The sequence below is a fragment of the Rhizopus delemar genome, genomic scaffold, assembly GCF_000149305.1.
Source record: "Rhizopus delemar RA 99-880 supercont3.1 genomic scaffold, whole genome shotgun sequence".
Lineage (NCBI taxonomy): Eukaryota > Fungi > Mucoromycota > Mucoromycetes > Mucorales > Rhizopodaceae > Rhizopus > Rhizopus delemar.
In genome coordinates this window covers 3,147,019-3,164,259 of record NW_027137827.1, presented here as the reverse complement: position 1 = coordinate 3,164,259, position 17,241 = coordinate 3,147,019, and the positions used below count along the sequence as shown (strand labels likewise).

Sequence of the window (17,241 nt, the reverse complement as noted above, 5' to 3'; positions counted from 1 at the left end):
TCTGCTTTATTTCAAGTTAAGCTCTCTGTTAACGTGCCACCAAGCTTAAACCTGAAAAATTTTAATTTTATTTCTTTTTTTTTTTTTTTTTTTTTTTTTTTTTTTTGATATCTTGGACATGATGAGGTGTATTTTTTGTTTTTTATTTTAGAAATCCCATGATATTTAGTGTAGACATTGCTTATTTCCTGAATTTAAAGGGACTTAATGACGCTTTTTTTTTTTTTTTCTTAAAAAAAAAAAGCCTAGTTTTAATGATATTTATTGTTAACTATGCCAAATCTGAAGGCACTCTGACTTTTCCGTGAGACAAATACTTTTTCTCGACAAACTTTTTCACCCCTTGAACAACTTCTCTGCCATCAGTACATCGATTATAAGCTTTAATAAAGTCCATTGATCTCCTAAAATACCTACGTATATGTGCTAGATCGCCGGTTTTATCCAAAAAGGAATCGATATTTTACTCAAGAGACTTAAAGGAGTAATCGCATTTCAAGCGAGCTTCTCTTTTTGCTGCACCCCAGTATAGTTTTAGAGTACGAATAAGGGAGAAGAGGCATCTATGTTATAGTACGAGCTCTTTCATATTGATTACATAATATGTGCCTGTTATTTTTTCTCTGCCCTGTACCATACGGTATAACTAAAAAAATGTTTCAAAATATGTCTTCCCCTAAGGACTATCAGCTAAAATTTTGAAATATCGCGTGTTTTCAAATGATATAAAAAAAAATATTATCAATAAAAATAACAATCTAATCCATAAGAAACATTCAGAAAGGTTTATATAATAATTTTTATGGCTTTGTTTTATTGTTGGATTATTTGTGGAAAAGTTTATAGCTTTTGAAAATTGTCAAAATTTTTTTAGATTTAAGCTTGATGACACGTTAAAGAGCACATAATTTAGCTGTATGAATTAGGCTAAATGTGCATTACGCTTTCAACATTCACTCAAAGTGCTTCAGCTTCCCTGTCGAGATCCGTCAAGTGAAGGAGCACGACGGCTGATGGGTCAGCTAAAGAACTTTTCGAACCTGTACTGCTTTAGCGCTCGCGATGTGACAGCCAGCTTGATGGACTTTGATGACGTCCTGAACCTACCTCAACTAAGGGAATTTGAACTATCGACCGATGCAGAAGTCCTCTGTCCTGCTCAAGCACGCCATCTCCCCTCCACTCGACCCTGTTTCAACGTTCGAAGCTTAAAGGCCAGTGTTCATTACGATGATTCTCTCTTCCCCTACGTCATGAAACGGTTTCAAAACCTGGGGCATCTTGAACTCCATCTTTACAATCCACGTACAGCGTCGATAAAACGAAAGCAGGATGACTACTTTGCAAACCACCTTCAGACGATTCTGGATTACCTCCAGTCGATACCACGACATGAATTAAGGTATTATGGCCCCACGGAGCAAATACGAGAGATCATCCAGTATACCAAGCACCGATCGCTCTCCATCTCTGTCTTTGGCCCGCTCTCACTGGATGAAGACGTCACCGATCCTTGGATTTCCATCACACAGCGTAGCATCGACCTTTGTTATTTTGACTATTGTGATCGAGATCAGCTGCTGGATGTCGTAGTGCAGTGCTGTAAGGAAATTGTGGATCTAAGGCTGTCGATCACGGCCATCGGCAGGGAGGATGAGATCTATGAATCCATCCTGGACATTCTCGAGCATTGTGAAAAGATCCAGTCGCTTCACTACTCCACCCTGGGAGAGATGGTGCTACCGATCGGCCAGAGTACCTTATTGACCGGGAGTGATTCCCTGAAAAGACTTTATTTGCGAGCAGGCTATATCGATGCAGACATCTATTCCACTTGCTCGTATTGGTTCCCAGAACTAAGGCATCTGACGGTCGATAGACCCTATCGAATGGATTGCCAAGAGCATGAGATGGACATGCCCCATGCTTGGCTGGATTATCTCAAGTTGGACTTTGGCCATTCGTTCATTCCCGAAGAGGATCCCAAGTTCCCCATGTCCTCTTGTGTCGTGCTCAAGATCAGGACCTACACAACACGCGCAGTCTATACTCTCAGCCGGCATCAAGGACTTGTCGCCATCGAGGAAGCAGAGATCCCTAAAACCAACGTGATGCTGACCATCGACATCCACTGTCATTCTTTGGGTTATTTCAATCTCTTTGTGCTGGATGTGCATTTGCTACAGCATTCCTTTGACTTGGAATAAACACCAATTCTTTTGTGATGTACATAGAAAAAGACATAGAATGATCCCAATTTTATTATTATTCTCATTACACTAAGAAGATCATGTATTATAATAACAATGATAAAAAAAATAAAAAATAAAAAAGGACATTGAAAATAACAATAGACTCTATCGTCTTGTATAGCCTATGTTTAGAAAGTGAAAGAAAGTTACAAGAAAACTTTTAATAATAAATAAAATAGAAATATTTTAAATCAGTCAGTCAGTCAGTTCAATAGACTAAGCAACAGGTGCTATTTGAACTTGAGGTACTGTGGGGTTAAAGACAACATAGTTGTTCTTCAAAAAGACATCACCAAAGATAGCAAAGTCATAGTCACCATAACCGAAGCCAGCGATACAAGAGTAACCATTTTGTTCATAGACAAGGGAGTCGGCAGGGACCTCGAAGGTAGAGGAGCCGATAGTGAACACAAGGGGTTGGAAGCGAGAGGTGTCACAGCTGATGGAGAAAGTACCATCATAGTTATCTCTAGCACCATACGCAGAGGCAACCGAGCGGGCGACATCATTAGGAAGGACCAAGAGAGAGGTACCGGTGTCAAGGATGGCCTCAAACGAACCAGCGACACGAGAGCGACCGATGGAGGCACCACGAATCGTGACACCATACCAGCCATTGGAGTTATCGACCGGGATCGTGGTCAGGGAGCCCTTGAACTTGCTCGAGTCATAGCCACCAAAGATATATTCGCCTCCACCGCCGTTGCTTTCCTTGCCGAGGTAAACACCAAAGACAGGGTTACTGATCAAGCCTTGACTGATCAAGTTATCCACCGGCGTCTTGACGCCTCGGACGGTCGTGATGGAATTAAAGCCAAGGCCGAGAAGGCCATCCGAGGGACCGTTTTGGAAACTGCTGGCTTCACGTCTGGCCAATTCGATCGTTTGACGTTGGATGGTCAGGCCGCCCAAGACGACGGTATCGGTGCCCAAGATACCACTGGCACTGGAACCATCACCATAGGAGATGGACCACGCACGACCGTCCTTGGCATAGGTTCTGGATTGATTGGGGTTATACTTGGTTTGAGAATAACCACAGTTGGTACATAAAGAAGAGGCTTCAACGAAAGGATTAGTCAAATAGAGAAAAAACGATGGGCTAAAGCTTACCAAACCACAGGTCAGAGGAACCAGTATCAAAGTCAAGCTTGAGCGTCACGCCAGGTGTGCCCACCTTGACTTGACCAAAGTACTCGATGTCATTGTAGTAATCCGTCACAGGCACACGACCGATGCCATCCGTCGAGGTCGAGTTGGAAGAAGAAGAAGTCGATCGGTGTCTGTGGTACTTTGCCAGGACCTTTTGAATCGCGTTCTTGGCATTCGGCTTGTAGTCCTTGTTCTTTGTCAAAGGAATGTTGACCTTTTTACCGTTAGGAGCTGCTTCTGTAGAAAGCACGAGCACAGCAAGAGCGACACAAGAAGAAATCAAAGAGAATTTCATGATTGGAAAAAAAGAAAGAAGGGAAAGAGATATTCTTTTTTATTCTGGGATAAAGACAATTTCAAACAAGACATCCCTATCGTTTATATAGGATTTGAATAGAACCTACATTGGACATGTCTGTGTGCACAGGCTTTTCTTTTCAAAGGAAAAATGTCCATTAAAAGTATATTATTTCTTTTTTTGATACTCTTTATCCGAATATAGAAAATTGAAATCTTTTTTTTTTCTTTTGTATTCATGTAGAATTGTGTCATGCTTGCTATCAATTTCCCTTTTTTTAGGTAGAAAAAAAAAAAAAAAAAAAAAAAAGTGGTGTCCGATCCTTGATCGAATTTGTACAGTGTTATACAAAGAAGCAAGAAAGGGGGGGTGATAATTCTTATGATTGAAACTCCACTTTATTAAAGCTTCATTTTTTATTGACAAACATTTTGAACCTGAAGCCATTGCTCTCTGATTCTTTACTTTGCATACCTTCTTTTTTGCTATTTCAAAAGCTAAACTATTCCTTTGCTTTTATTCAGCTAAAAATCGTATCCAGCATGTAATTGCGTTCATCCACATCCTTTGGTTATGTTTCCTCTTCTTGCCATCTTCTTAACCCTGGAGTAATGCAAATTGTTGTACAAATCTTGATAATTGAGTAACAAAAAAAAAAAAAAAAAAAAAAAGGAGCACAAATTTATGTAATATTATTAGAATAGATGCAACGTATTTTCTTCCTTAATGTACTACACAGCCATTTTCATTGTGGTTAATCTAGCATAATTGCGTGCTTATCATCGTAGCACGAGTAGACTTATCCTTCAGCAAAGAAAGAAAAGAGTGTAATGAGAAAAACAAGTGTCTGTTCTTTGAGGCATCGTATAAAAGACACTACAAAGAGTATTGAGACGATAGAATCTACTTGGTCATTCTCTCTTCTTTTCTTCTTCTTCTCCTTTTTCTTTTTTGTATCGAGACCTAATCTCTCTAGGCTATGTTAGAAAAGAACTCTTGAAGCTCTTCACCTAAAATTAATCATCAAATTATGCATGAATTTCAAAAATAGCAAACATGTCCTTGTAAAATATCGTAAGACAAAAAATCCTGATGCTTGGTGTTTCTTGTACACCGCAATTAGCTTAGGTAACTATATGTCTTTTGTATAATCTTATTCTGTTTTGTTGCACCTTGCTACTTCAATCGCTTACAAAAAAAAAATGGTGCAATACAAAATTCAATGAGCTCAAGCTATTATAGAAGCTAAAGATAGGTTGCAAGGTAAGATGCTGATTTTCGACTTATTGAGTGAGTTATTGTTAAGTTTGTGAATAATCTTGTTTCGCCTTTGATAAAGAGAAAAGAGTCCATTATAGTTTCATTCCTCATTTCGTATATAGTTACTCTACGTTTAAGTATAACAATTCAATTCATAATATGCTTCATTCATCAGAAGAGCATTTGTAATCGATAAAGAGTTTGATTCTTAACTTATTTATGCTGATAAAAAGAAGTATGCAGTCAATTGAACAACAAGTTACATGAATTATCAAACATGCAATTGTTACTAGGCTAGTATGTTCTTTTGAACAATTGTCAATTTCTTTAATGTGTCTGTGGGGATCAATTTTCTTTGATGTTGATGATTATGACTTTTATAAATGGTAAGAGAAAAATCTTTGACAGCTTACGATTCACATAGTCCACATCTAGCAGCTAAGTATCTACAGAGTTCACCAAGATCACTCAAACGATTCTTCTCTATGCATTCTCAGATTTATTCTAGACAAAACGATTACAAAAAAGCATTGATAGCAGCAAAGAATGGATGCAAATTGAATAAACCATTCCCAACCAACTATAAGTTGCTCTCTTTTGAATCCCTCAAATTGTTCTTTATTACTTGATTTGCATATGTATATATTTGTATGAGTATGTGTGAGTATTTATGAATAGAAAAACAGAAGCTAGGTATAGAAACGACTCAGCAGAAGCACATATTAATAAACCATCAAAATGTAAAATCCCTAAACGAACGGTTAAGTCATCAATCCCGACTCAAAACCCAAATAATAAAAGTGTTCGATTATTCTGTATCAAGACAAAGAAATGAAGGTGCAACTCCTCAAATTAGAAACTATAAACATATACAAAAAATAATGAAATAAGCGGTTATCTTTTTTTCTTCTATTAAAAAGATCCTATTGTAATTTATTTTTGGTTGCCAATTCTCTTAAAGGATTACATATGTGTGTCTACCTAATTATTTTTTTAATATTAGGTATGTAAAATGGACATTCTAGCTTACTTAAAACAGCAATGCATAATTCACAGTGGTATCCTTCTATTTCACAAGATTTGGTACTTCTTTGACATAAGCAAGTGAGAATCTAGGCGTGGTGGGATACATGATACAAGCGCATTGTGAATGTATATACTTGTCTTTATGAAGCAAGTATTGATCAAAATGTACACCATTATCTATCGAATCATAATAATAAGGGTTAGTAAAAAGTAGCATGGGTTGATGGGAAAATAGTAGACGGTACATTACTAAAAAAAAAGCGTACTGCAAAAACTTGCTTCTTCATCTTTGTTTTGACAATAAAACGTAGTCGATAAATATGCTAATTGATTTCTTTATGAAATGTAAGATAAGCTAAAAAAATGACGTTGCTAGTGATGATCTTTGAGCTCAAAAGATGATGATTGATTGCAGCTAGACTGACGTACCCATTATTCGCAAAGGGTTTGATAAACCAATCAATACATAGGTGCCATTGAGATATGAGAAAAGCACACAAGGGCAAGTATCAAAGTTACAAACTCTACAGTGGGGACTGTACAAGTAAGCACTCTAGCCAGAGCTATTTTAAATGTTGTAACTTGTATTATTATTTTTGATTTTTTCAAAATAAGTTCCATTAAAGAGTTTTTTGTTTTTTAAGTTATTATCATGAAAAATGGCAATCGTGGGTTCATTCTTTAAGAAAAGATACAACTTTATTACCAATAACTATATTGAACTATATCGTAATTAGTTAATACTGTATTATTTCGGTTTCAATAGAAACACTCGTGTGGATGGAATAATCCATATTTTTTCATAAGCTGTAACGCTTACTATCTATAAGATGTTGCACGTGTTCAGTTTGGTGCAAAAAGAACGAAAGAGAAAATAACATTGATGTAAATAAATCAACTTATATAATCACTTAAAGCATAGATGGTGTGAATTGGTTGATTATTTCATGTCAGCATAGTTCCAGTATTCCCTTGAAATAGTATTTTAGATGTGAATCCTTTTCTGACCTTACTCTTAATCATTTTAGTCATTTCTTGTTACAATAAATATTTTGATGTCACTAAATCTGATCAAAGTAGCATTAATAAGTGTTTAGGAACCATCATCATGAAGTATTGAATGTATTAGGAAAAGAAGAGGGGCAGCTTTTCACGTTTATTAGTAATAAATTTAGCCAATCAGCTTTTGTTCTTGCATAGAAGGCGGTATTTAAAGCTGGTTTTTTTTTATTGTCTATTTTGGACATTGCTTCACCCTCGTCCCTTATTTTTACCACTGCTGTAATAAGTAATAATCTGGGAAGAGAGATGTTGACCCAGGTTTTTTCTTTTTCATTTCCTTGTTAAAAGATCTAATAATCTTGAACTTAGATTTCAGCGAAATACATTGCTCATTCACATACAATTTGTGCATACAGTAAAAACATTAGATTATATAAAGTAATGCATTTATGTTTTGATGCTCTCTCTCTTTTTTCTTTGTAGCTGCTTTCTTCCTGGCCCTTATTGTTGGTTGCTATACACACTATGAGAAAATAGTTACAAATGAATACTTTGGATATCCTCAAGTAAAATATGCAAAAGTGATAAGGAGAAAGTACGTGTTCTAATACTATCTAACAAATAGGAATGGATACCTAGTGTAAGTGCTACCACAGGGGACCGTTATCCGGCGCGTGCTATCTTTCAAATCTTTATTGCTTTGACTTCGGGACCTAGATTTGCTTTAGTTTTTCTCTGGTATTTACTGACGCATAACAAGTTCTTGCTTTGGGTGGGTCTTTTGAGAACTGTTTCTTGCGGCGGATGGGTTTATATTACCTCTACTGACGATCACGCTACCCATGACATTGCGATGGTAATCTATGTATTATCTACCTTACCTTGGATGCTGAGTGTTCTTTATGTCGATTGTCAACATTCGCTTGCCCTGAAAAGAAGACGCGTACTGACACTTTTATTCTTTGGAACATTGATACCCATGATTTACTTTTTTATACAACATAAAGTACATCATGTGCCTGGAGGTAAGAAAATAAAAATTATAAAAATGAGGTGAATTCATTTACTTTTGCAGCCTATACTGTGTATGCATTTTTTGAATGGTCACTGATTGTGTACGATGTCGGCTTTGATGCACTTGCTTATTATGAATTTGAAAATTTTGATTTGAAGATTGGTCCTCGTTTAGTAAAAGATATTGTATAGAGAAGCGTATTTTACAAAATTTTTAATAAATACGTTTTATTTGGAAAGAAAAACATGTCTATTAATTCAATATACAAACGATTGACATGAATATTATATAATTGCTTGAGGTTCTTAACGCTTTTGTTAATCTGAGGAAAAGAACGGATATTAACTGTCTAATGCATACCACTTTGCTCTCGGCTTTCCTTATTATAAAGATTTATGGCCATTATGCATTGGCTTGTATAAAAATTAGAATAGCCATATCGCCGAGACTGAATAATTAATATAATAGGACATTTTGCAACATCATACAAGACAACAAATCAAGGAAAGAGCAATATAAACGTTCTCGAAGAATAATAGGCGGCTCTATTTGTGGGAACCTTGCATGATAAATTTTATTATGAAATATAAAGCCACGTATATGAAAGCGGTGAGAACCAAAGAACAGAATTTAGTCAATTGAGCATGCTAGCCAAGGTTGTGTCTGCCTTTTTTTTTTTGATATTGATAAGCGGCGATATAGCATTAGTAGCCAGTTTTTTATTGATGAAAGGAAGTCTGCCAATAGCAAATCAACAATAGGTACGCCAGATAACTAACGGAGTATAGCAGCTGAGAGTCCAGGGACTAGTTTTGTCAACAAAAGGAAACCGCTGGAAAGTCCAAGGATGGACAAGCACTGTCTTGAGAAAAAGTGAGATATGAACTAAAAAAATTGAAAACATATGCCCTTTTTTCATGTAAAGCCCTTTTAAACTATTTATCTACGTGAACTTCACGTTTAACAGCATACATTTTGCTTTTATTTTATCGTTGGCCAGCTATATATTTCATTCTTTGTTAAATTGAAAGCTTGCAATATAGCTTAGATATGAGAAGTATGGCTGCACTTGATGTTCGATTTGTCCAATGGTTCAAGCATTCCTATTGCTAATCGTAGATGTTCTTCAAGTGTTTACCACACTCCTCACTTTTCGATCCTATGTTAATGTTGGTCCCAAAAGGTTAATTCATTCTCATGGATTGTAATTGGATTTGTTCGGCTGAACTGTTGTACATTTTATCACGTCCAGTAAATATGCCACCACCTTGAGAAAGTATCAAGCTCAGAGCGGTTACTTTTAAATGTGTATTAAATTTAGTAGCCAAGTCCAGCAGTCATGCAATTGTATTATAAGAAACTACCAAATATGGACTAGAAATGATGGAGCAATACTGATTTCATCCATTGTGCGCACAGGCGACTATGACGAAAAGCATGTATCTCGTCATCTCTTGTTATAGAACAATGTAAATTAAAGAAAAGTCGAAGCATAACTTCTTATATAAACTATTTATCGTTTGTTGGTTTCTTTATAACTGCTCTCAAATTACAATAAATGCAGATCCAATCATTAAATCATGGTATTGTCATTTTCAAAAAGTACAAATTGCCCATTTTTAGAAATACTCATGATATCATTTGTTTCAAATCACATATAAAAGGGTGATTGGATTTTTGAATCAAATGGGTTTAAATAAGTATATTTAAAAATGGCTACTACTGCTTCTGATATTATTAAAATTATTGGTGGTAAGTGATCAAATCGTAAAAGGAAAAGCTCACTATATTCACCTTTATTATGTACAGCTATCGTCCTACCACCTCTTGGTGTTTTTCTTGAAAGAGGTAAAGAAAAAAAAAAAAAAAAAAAAAAAAAAGGGAATCTCTGTAATAAAATTAACGCTTATAAACAGGGTGTAATGTCGATTTTTTGATTAATATTGCTTTAACCATTCTTGGTTATATTCCTGGCATCAGTAAATATCATTAAGCACAGTACATAAGAAGAGCTACTCACTTTGTTCTATTATAGTTCATGCGCTTTATATTATTTTGAAATTCTAATCCTATGGTATAACGCACTATTACGTATATACAACGTCTATAATAAATGATACCTTTCTTTCTGTATACATAAATGCTTTGTGCTGCTTTATTTATTAAAGTATTTTCTGTGTTCAGGGATAGGAGTTAAAAGGGTGTCGTGCTCAAGAGCTGCAACGAGATTATCCAACACTAGTTTTTCCATATTGTGTTGACTTTGACGAGTAAACGTACCGATATGCGGGAGTAAGACTGAACGAGGATGTGTAAGTAACCCAGGATGTACTTTTGGCTCTTCTTCAAATACATCCAGTCCAGCTGCCAAGACTTGGCCTCTTTCTAGAGCCTTCACCAAAGCAGCCTCATTGATAACTTTGCCGCGCGCTGTATTAACTATAATTACATCTTTCTTCATGTATGTGAATTCTTTGTAGTCAATCAAATGCGTTGTTTGAGCTGAATGAGGACAGTGAATAGAGATAATATCTGAAGTCCTTAATAAAGTTTCAAAATCAACATAGGTCAAATTATATTGTTCTTCAACTAAAAGATAATTCATCAGCTAGATTCTTTTTTTGATTTGCATTTTTCTTTTACCATCTTTATGTAAACGGTTTCTATTGTAATATTGTATTTGCTTTAAATCAAATCCAGCCATCCGTTTAGCCAATGTTTTACCAATACCTCCAGCACCAATGATACCCAAAACTTTACCTTGCACATCAGTACCCATACTTAATCCGTGGCGAAATCGTCCCTTTCGTAAGTTATTGCTCGCCGCAATCATATTACGACAGCAAGCTAGGATCAAAATGACAGCTATATCAGCCGTACCATCATCCACAGCCATCGGAGTATGAGAGACCTTGATCTGACGTTGCTCACAAGCATCTACATCGATTGAGTCATATCCAGCCCCACAATAAACAATATACTTAAGTGACTCAGGAAAACTTTGGATCATTTCGGCATCAAAGACTCCTAGAGACTCATGTGCTTCGGGTGAATGGTAAATAATTGAAATGTCCTTGTATTTATCAGAGCAGTCTTGAATAAATTCTTGACGTGTTCTTGAGGCACAATACTCAATAGAATACTTTTTTTGAAGTTCACAAAGAATGTCTGTTGCAAACTCTATGCAGCCGACAATCAATACTTTGGATGACATTAAAATAATAAAGAAATACAAAAGATAAAATCTTTCTTAGTTTTTTTTTTCTCAGCAAAGTAATACAAAAATATCTTACGTAATGAACTCCGGTTCATCTTTTTAATATCACGACCTTGCTTCAAGTGAAATTTGCAGAATAATAATAGTATAATGATAAGTTATTCTGTTTAATACTTTCCAAGAAAAGTCCATGACAGATGCACGACATGCGTATCTTGTGTCACAGGCATTTCTAAACAGAACAAACACCTTAAGTATAATAAATCATATGAACAAATATGATAGATATCTGAATTTATACAACTTGTTTACAAACGAAGAGTTTAAGGGGATCATTGTGTGTTGATTTCTTAAGAACATCGTTTGGTGACATCATATTATGAGCTGTTTTTAGTGAAAAGATTGAATAGTTTTACAAGTCTTGAGAGATCAATGTTTCTCATTGTACATGTCGCTATCTGGGATTTAAAAACAAAGGCGGGCAGTTTTCTCAAATCATCGAATGTGAACATGGGCTAACTAATCTTGACTATTTTCCTAATAGCTACTAACTGCTAATTGCGTTTTATGACAGAAATCACAGATTGCTTGGTTACTTGATTTGATGGTCTAGTGCCATGGGCAGGTACAGAAAGGTAGTCCTTTGTATATTTCGTAATGTTTGGTAACAAGTTAGTGGGTTTGAAGGGCCTCTCTTAGTAGGATAATTGCTGAATAGTGAAAGATTATTACAAGATGTTTTAAGCTTTGAAATCTTTGAATAACGTAGACAAATGGACTATCATCATGATAAACCGTAGCCTTTAGATATCAAATGCTGCAACAAGACTAACTAATAAGGTATTATGCTCTTAAAAAATATGCTTTCTCCTTTATGCGTGTCCCAAAATTTCTTAATTGTAAACAATCCGTAACCTATTTGAGATATAAGTAATGTATTCCAAGTTTTTAAACTACCAGGTAAGCTCAATGTAAAATCCCTTTTTCGATTCTTCGTTACGTTCAATTCATTATATCTTGGCAAAGATTTGCAAGCTATTGAGCGATACTTTTTACTAAGCAACGTGAATAATATATACAATTGTTCGACAAGGTAATATATCTTTTTTTTATTGGTTATTAAATGTGTTTACATTGGGCTCCACAGGTGGCAATGCTAGTCTGCTTATGTAAATACACACAAATAATCCGATACATATTATAGACGTTGCATGACTTGTAGTTTTTTTTTTTTTTTTGGTTTCTTCCAAGACCTGTAAAAGAACGTCAGCCAATAGCTTATTACGTTAGATATTTACAAAGGAGACTATTCTCATAGATATAAAAAGATAAAGTCTACACACCATCAGAGGTCATACTACGTATGCATTTTCTTATTTCTTATGGTGTATTTTAATGTGCTTGCTTATTATGAAATACTTGATTTAAGCCTTGGTTTTCTTTTAGTAACAGTCGTTTTATAGAGCAAAAACTTTTAAAAGCAGCAATAAATAAATTCAGTTTAGGAGAGGAATTATTCTTTTAAGTGAAAGTTGTATCTAATGGTTAACGTGAGGGTTGCTTTGATGTTTAAATTACTCAGTGTTCCTAAGTAAGATTATACAAAAGACATATAGTTACCTAAGCTAATTGCGGTGTACAAGAAACACCAAGCATTAGGATTTTTTGTCTTACGATATTTTACAAGGACATGTTTGCTATTTTTGAAATTCATGCATAATTTGATGATTAATTTTAGATGAAGAGCTTCAAGAGTTCTTTTCTAACATAGCCTAGAGAGATTAGGTCTCGATACAAAAAAGAAAAAGGAGAAGAAGAAGAAAAGAAGAGAGAATGACCAAGTAGATTCTATCGTCTCAATACTCTTTGTAGTGTCTTTTATACGATGCCTCAAAGAACAGACACTTGTTTTTCTCATTACACTCTTTTCTTTCTTTGCTGAAGGATAAGTCTACTCGTGCTACGATGATAAGCACGCAATTATGCTAGATTAACCACAATGAAAATGGCTGTGTAGTACATTAAGGAAGAAAATACGTTGCATCTATTCTAATAATATTACATAAATTTGTGCTCCTTTTTTTTTTTTTTTTTTTTTTTGTTACTCAATTATCAAGATTTGTACAACAATTTGCATTACTCCAGGGTTAAGAAGATGGCAAGAAGAGGAAACATAACCAAAGGATGTGGATGAACGCAATTACATGCTGGATACGATTTTTAGCTGAATAAAAGCAAAGGAATAGTTTAGCTTTTGAAATAGCAAAAAAGAAGGTATGCAAAGTAAAGAATCAGAGAGCAATGGCTTCAGGTTCAAAATGTTTGTCAATAAAAAATGAAGCTTTAATAAAGTGGAGTTTCAATCATAAGAATTATCACCCCCCCTTTCTTGCTTCTTTGTATAACACTGTACAAATTCGATCAAGGATCGGACACCACTTTTTTTTTTTTTTTTTTTTTTTTCTACCTAAAAAAAGGGAAATTGATAGCAAGCATGACACAATTCTACATGAATACAAAAGAAAAAAAAAAGATTTCAATTTTCTATATTCGGATAAAGAGTATCAAAAAAAGAAATAATATACTTTTAATGGACATTTTTCCTTTGAAAAGAAAAGCCTGTGCACACAGACATGTCCAATGTAGGTTCTATTCAAATCCTATATAAACGATAGGGATGTCTTGTTTGAAATTGTCTTTATCCCAGAATAAAAAAGAATATCTCTTTCCCTTCTTTCTTTTTTTCCAATCATGAAATTCTCTTTGATTTCTTCTTGTGTCGCTCTTGCTGTGCTCGTGCTTTCTACAGAAGCAGCTCCTAACGGTAAAAAGGTCAACATTCCTTTGACAAAGAACAAGGACTACAAGCCGAATGCCAAGAACGCGATTCAAAAGGTCCTGGCAAAGTACCACAGACACCGATCGACTTCTTCTTCTTCCAACTCGACCTCGACGGATGGCATCGGTCGTGTGCCTGTGACGGATTACTACAATGACATCGAGTACTTTGGTCAAGTCAAGGTGGGCACACCTGGCGTGACGCTCAAGCTTGACTTTGATACTGGTTCCTCTGACCTGTGGTTTGGTAAGCTTTAGCCCATCGTTTTTTCTCTATTTGACTAATCCTTTCGTTGAAGCCTCTTCTTTATGTACCAACTGTGGTTATTCTCAAACCAAGTATAACCCCAATCAATCCAGAACCTATGCCAAGGACGGTCGTGCGTGGTCCATCTCCTATGGTGATGGTTCCAGTGCCAGTGGTATCTTGGGCACCGATACCGTCGTCTTGGGCGGCCTGACCATCCAACGTCAAACGATCGAATTGGCCAGACGTGAAGCCAGCAGTTTCCAAAACGGTCCCTCGGATGGCCTTCTCGGCCTTGGCTTTAATTCCATCACGACCGTCCGAGGCGTCAAGACGCCGGTGGATAACTTGATCAGTCAAGGCTTGATCAGTAACCCTGTCTTTGGTGTTTACCTCGGCAAGGAAAGCAACGGCGGTGGAGGCGAATATATCTTTGGTGGCTATGACTCGAGCAAGTTCAAGGGCTCCCTGACCACGATCCCGGTCGATAACTCCAATGGCTGGTATGGTGTCACGATTCGTGGTGCCTCCATCGGTCGCTCTCGTGTCGCTGGTTCGTTTGAGGCCATCCTTGACACCGGTACCTCTCTCTTGGTCCTTCCTAATGATGTCGCCCGCTCGGTTGCCTCTGCGTATGGTGCTAGAGATAACTATGATGGTACTTTCTCCATCAGCTGTGACACCTCTCGCTTCCAACCCCTTGTGTTCACTATCGGCTCCTCTACCTTCGAGGTCCCTGCCGACTCCCTTGTCTATGAACAAAATGGTTACTCTTGTATCGCTGGCTTCGGTTATGGTGACTATGACTTTGCTATCTTTGGTGATGTCTTTTTGAAGAACAACTATGTTGTCTTTAACCCCACAGTACCTCAAGTTCAAATAGCACCTGTTGCTTAGTCTATTGAACTGACTGACTGACTGATTTAAAATATTTCTATTTTATTTATTATTAAAAGTTTTCTTGTAACTTTCTTTCACTTTCTAAACATAGGCTATACAAGACGATAGAGTCTATTGTTATTTTCAATGTCCTTTTTTATTTTTTATTTTTTTTATCATTGTTATTATAATACATGATCTTCTTAGTGTAATGAGAATAATAATAAAATTGGGATCATTCTATGTCTTTTTCTATGTACATCACAAAAGAATTGGTGTTTATTCCAAGTCAAAGGAATGCTGTAGCAAATGCACATCCAGCACAAAGAGATTGAAATAACCCAAAGAATGACAGTGGATGTCGATGGTCAGCATCACGTTGGTTTTAGGGATCTCTGCTTCCTCGATGGCGACAAGTCCTTGATGCCGGCTGAGAGTATAGACTGCGCGTGTTGTGTAGGTCCTGATCTTGAGCACGACACAAGAGGACATGGGGAACTTGGGATCCTCTTCGGGAATGAACGAATGGCCAAAGTCCAACTTGAGATAATCCAGCCAAGCATGGGGCATGTCCATCTCATGCTCTTGGCAATCCATTCGATAGGGTCTATCGACCGTCAGATGCCTTAGTTCTGGGAACCAATACGAGCAAGTGGAATAGATGTCTGCATCGATATAGCCTGCTCGCAAATAAAGTCTTTTCAGGGAATCACTCCCGGTCAATAAGGTACTCTGGCCGATCGGTAGCACCATCTCTCCCAGGGTGGAGTAGTGAAGCGACTGGATCTTTTCACAATGCTCGAGAATGTCCAGGATGGATTCATAGATCTCATCCTCCCTGCCGATGGCCGTGATCGACAGCCTTAGATCCACAATTTCCTTACAGCACTGCACTACGACATCCAGCAGCTGATCTCGATCACAATAGTCAAAATAACAAAGGTCGATGCTACGCTGTGTGATGGAAATCCAAGGATCGGTGACGTCTTCATCCAGTGAGAGCGGGCCAAAGACAGAGATGGAGAGCGATCGGTGCTTGGTATACTGGATGATCTCTCGTATTTGCTCCGTGGGGCCATAATACCTTAATTCATGTCGTGGTATCGACTGGAGGTAATCCAGAATCGTCTGAAGGTGGTTTGCAAAGTAGTCATCCTGCTTTCGTTTTATCGACGCTGTACGTGGATTGTAAAGATGGAGTTCAAGATGCCCCAGGTTTTGAAACCGTTTCATGACGTAGGGGAAGAGAGAATCATCGTAATGAACACTGGCCTTTAAGCTTCGAACGTTGAAACAGGGTCGAGTGGAGGGGAGATGGCGTGCTTGAGCAGGACAGAGGACTTCTGCATCGGTCGATAGTTCAAATTCCCTTAGTTGAGGTAGGTTCAGGACGTCATCAAAGTCCATCAAGCTGGCTGTCACATCGCGAGCGCTAAAGCAGTACAGGTTCGAAAAGTTCTTTAGCTGACCCATCAGCCGTCGTGCTCCTTCACTTGACGGATCTCGACAGGGAAGCTGAAGCACTTTGAGTGAATGTTGAAAGCGTAATGCACATTCAATATAGTCTGATTCTTCTTTATCTTCGTCTACTAAAAAGTGAGGGATTTCTTCTAAATGTTGAAATCGCAGAGCAAGCTCAGGATAGACATTCTTTTTTGAATCCCCAAAGTATCGCACTGATTTGAGATTGGGACAAAGCTCTGCAAACTGTCGAATGACACTATTGACCAAAGGCTGTTCATAAGCAAAGATCACATTGTCAATCAGATGACCTAGTTTGTTTTCTTTTAAGCATCGAATGAGTTTTTGTTGATCTTTACGACTGTCAATAAAGATCTCTCGGTATAAATAGGTGCAAGTGATTCGATACCATGATTTGCAAACGAGTTGATATTGTATAAACATGGAGATGATATCATTGTTTTTTGCTACTATCTTAAAGATCTGCAAAAGGATCTCTGCTGGTAATTCTATCCATTTTGACATGAGAAAAAAAAAAAATCAATTTTATGTCAGAGAACTCATCATTATGCGTCGTTTTATACTCCGAATAAT

At 36.9% G+C, this 17,241-nt stretch overlaps 7 protein-coding genes across 7 annotated transcripts; 4 read left to right on the top strand and 3 right to left on the bottom strand.

The window, feature by feature from the left end:
• Nucleotides 1-603: 603 nt before the first annotated feature.
• RO3G_01237 (uncharacterized protein) lies at nucleotides 604-2,207 on the top strand (the record flags this gene model as incomplete). The annotated part of the gene is made up of 2 exons (XM_067655828.1): nucleotides 604-640; nucleotides 964-2,207. 2 exons carry the CDS (start codon nucleotides 604-606, stop codon nucleotides 2,205-2,207), a joined length of 1,281 nt encoding a protein of 426 aa, XP_067511929.1.
• Nucleotides 2,208-2,468: 261 nt separating this feature from the next.
• On the bottom strand, nucleotides 2,469-3,699 carry RO3G_01236 (rhizopuspepsin-5; the record flags this gene model as incomplete). The annotated part of the gene is made up of 2 exons (XM_067655827.1): nucleotides 2,469-3,313; nucleotides 3,366-3,699. 2 exons carry the CDS (start codon nucleotides 3,697-3,699, stop codon nucleotides 2,469-2,471), a joined length of 1,179 nt encoding a protein of 392 aa, XP_067511928.1.
• A 3,597-nt stretch (nucleotides 3,700-7,296) lies between these two features.
• Nucleotides 7,297-8,196, top strand: RO3G_01235 (uncharacterized protein; the record flags this gene model as incomplete). Its single annotated transcript, XM_067655826.1, has 5 exons — nucleotides 7,297-7,308; nucleotides 7,360-7,405; nucleotides 7,474-7,556; nucleotides 7,616-8,015; nucleotides 8,066-8,196. 5 exons carry the CDS (start codon nucleotides 7,297-7,299, stop codon nucleotides 8,194-8,196), a joined length of 672 nt encoding a protein of 223 aa, XP_067511927.1.
• Nucleotides 8,197-9,717: 1,521 nt separating this feature from the next.
• On the top strand, nucleotides 9,718-10,072 carry RO3G_01234 (plasma membrane proteolipid 3; the record flags this gene model as incomplete). The annotated part of the gene is made up of 4 exons (XM_067655825.1): nucleotides 9,718-9,757; nucleotides 9,815-9,853; nucleotides 9,922-9,984; nucleotides 10,041-10,072. 4 exons carry the CDS (start codon nucleotides 9,718-9,720, stop codon nucleotides 10,070-10,072), a joined length of 174 nt encoding a protein of 57 aa, XP_067511926.1.
• Nucleotides 10,073-10,573: 501 nt separating this feature from the next.
• Nucleotides 10,574-11,219, bottom strand: RO3G_01233 (uncharacterized protein; the record flags this gene model as incomplete). The annotated part of the gene is made up of 3 exons (XM_067655824.1): nucleotides 10,574-10,594; nucleotides 10,649-10,668; nucleotides 10,730-11,219. 3 exons carry the CDS (start codon nucleotides 11,217-11,219, stop codon nucleotides 10,574-10,576), a joined length of 531 nt encoding a protein of 176 aa, XP_067511925.1.
• A 2,754-nt stretch (nucleotides 11,220-13,973) lies between these two features.
• Nucleotides 13,974-15,204, top strand: RO3G_01232 (rhizopuspepsin-5; the record flags this gene model as incomplete). The annotated part of the gene is made up of 2 exons (XM_067655823.1): nucleotides 13,974-14,307; nucleotides 14,360-15,204. The coding sequence occupies 2 exons, from the start codon at nucleotides 13,974-13,976 to the stop codon at nucleotides 15,202-15,204; spliced, it is 1,179 nt and encodes a 392-aa protein (XP_067511924.1).
• A 261-nt stretch (nucleotides 15,205-15,465) lies between these two features.
• RO3G_01231 (uncharacterized protein) lies at nucleotides 15,466-17,091 on the bottom strand (the record flags this gene model as incomplete). The annotated part of the gene is made up of 1 exon (XM_067655822.1): nucleotides 15,466-17,091. One exon carries the CDS (start codon nucleotides 17,089-17,091, stop codon nucleotides 15,466-15,468), a length of 1,626 nt encoding a protein of 541 aa, XP_067511923.1.
• Nucleotides 17,092-17,241: the final 150 nt, after the last annotated feature.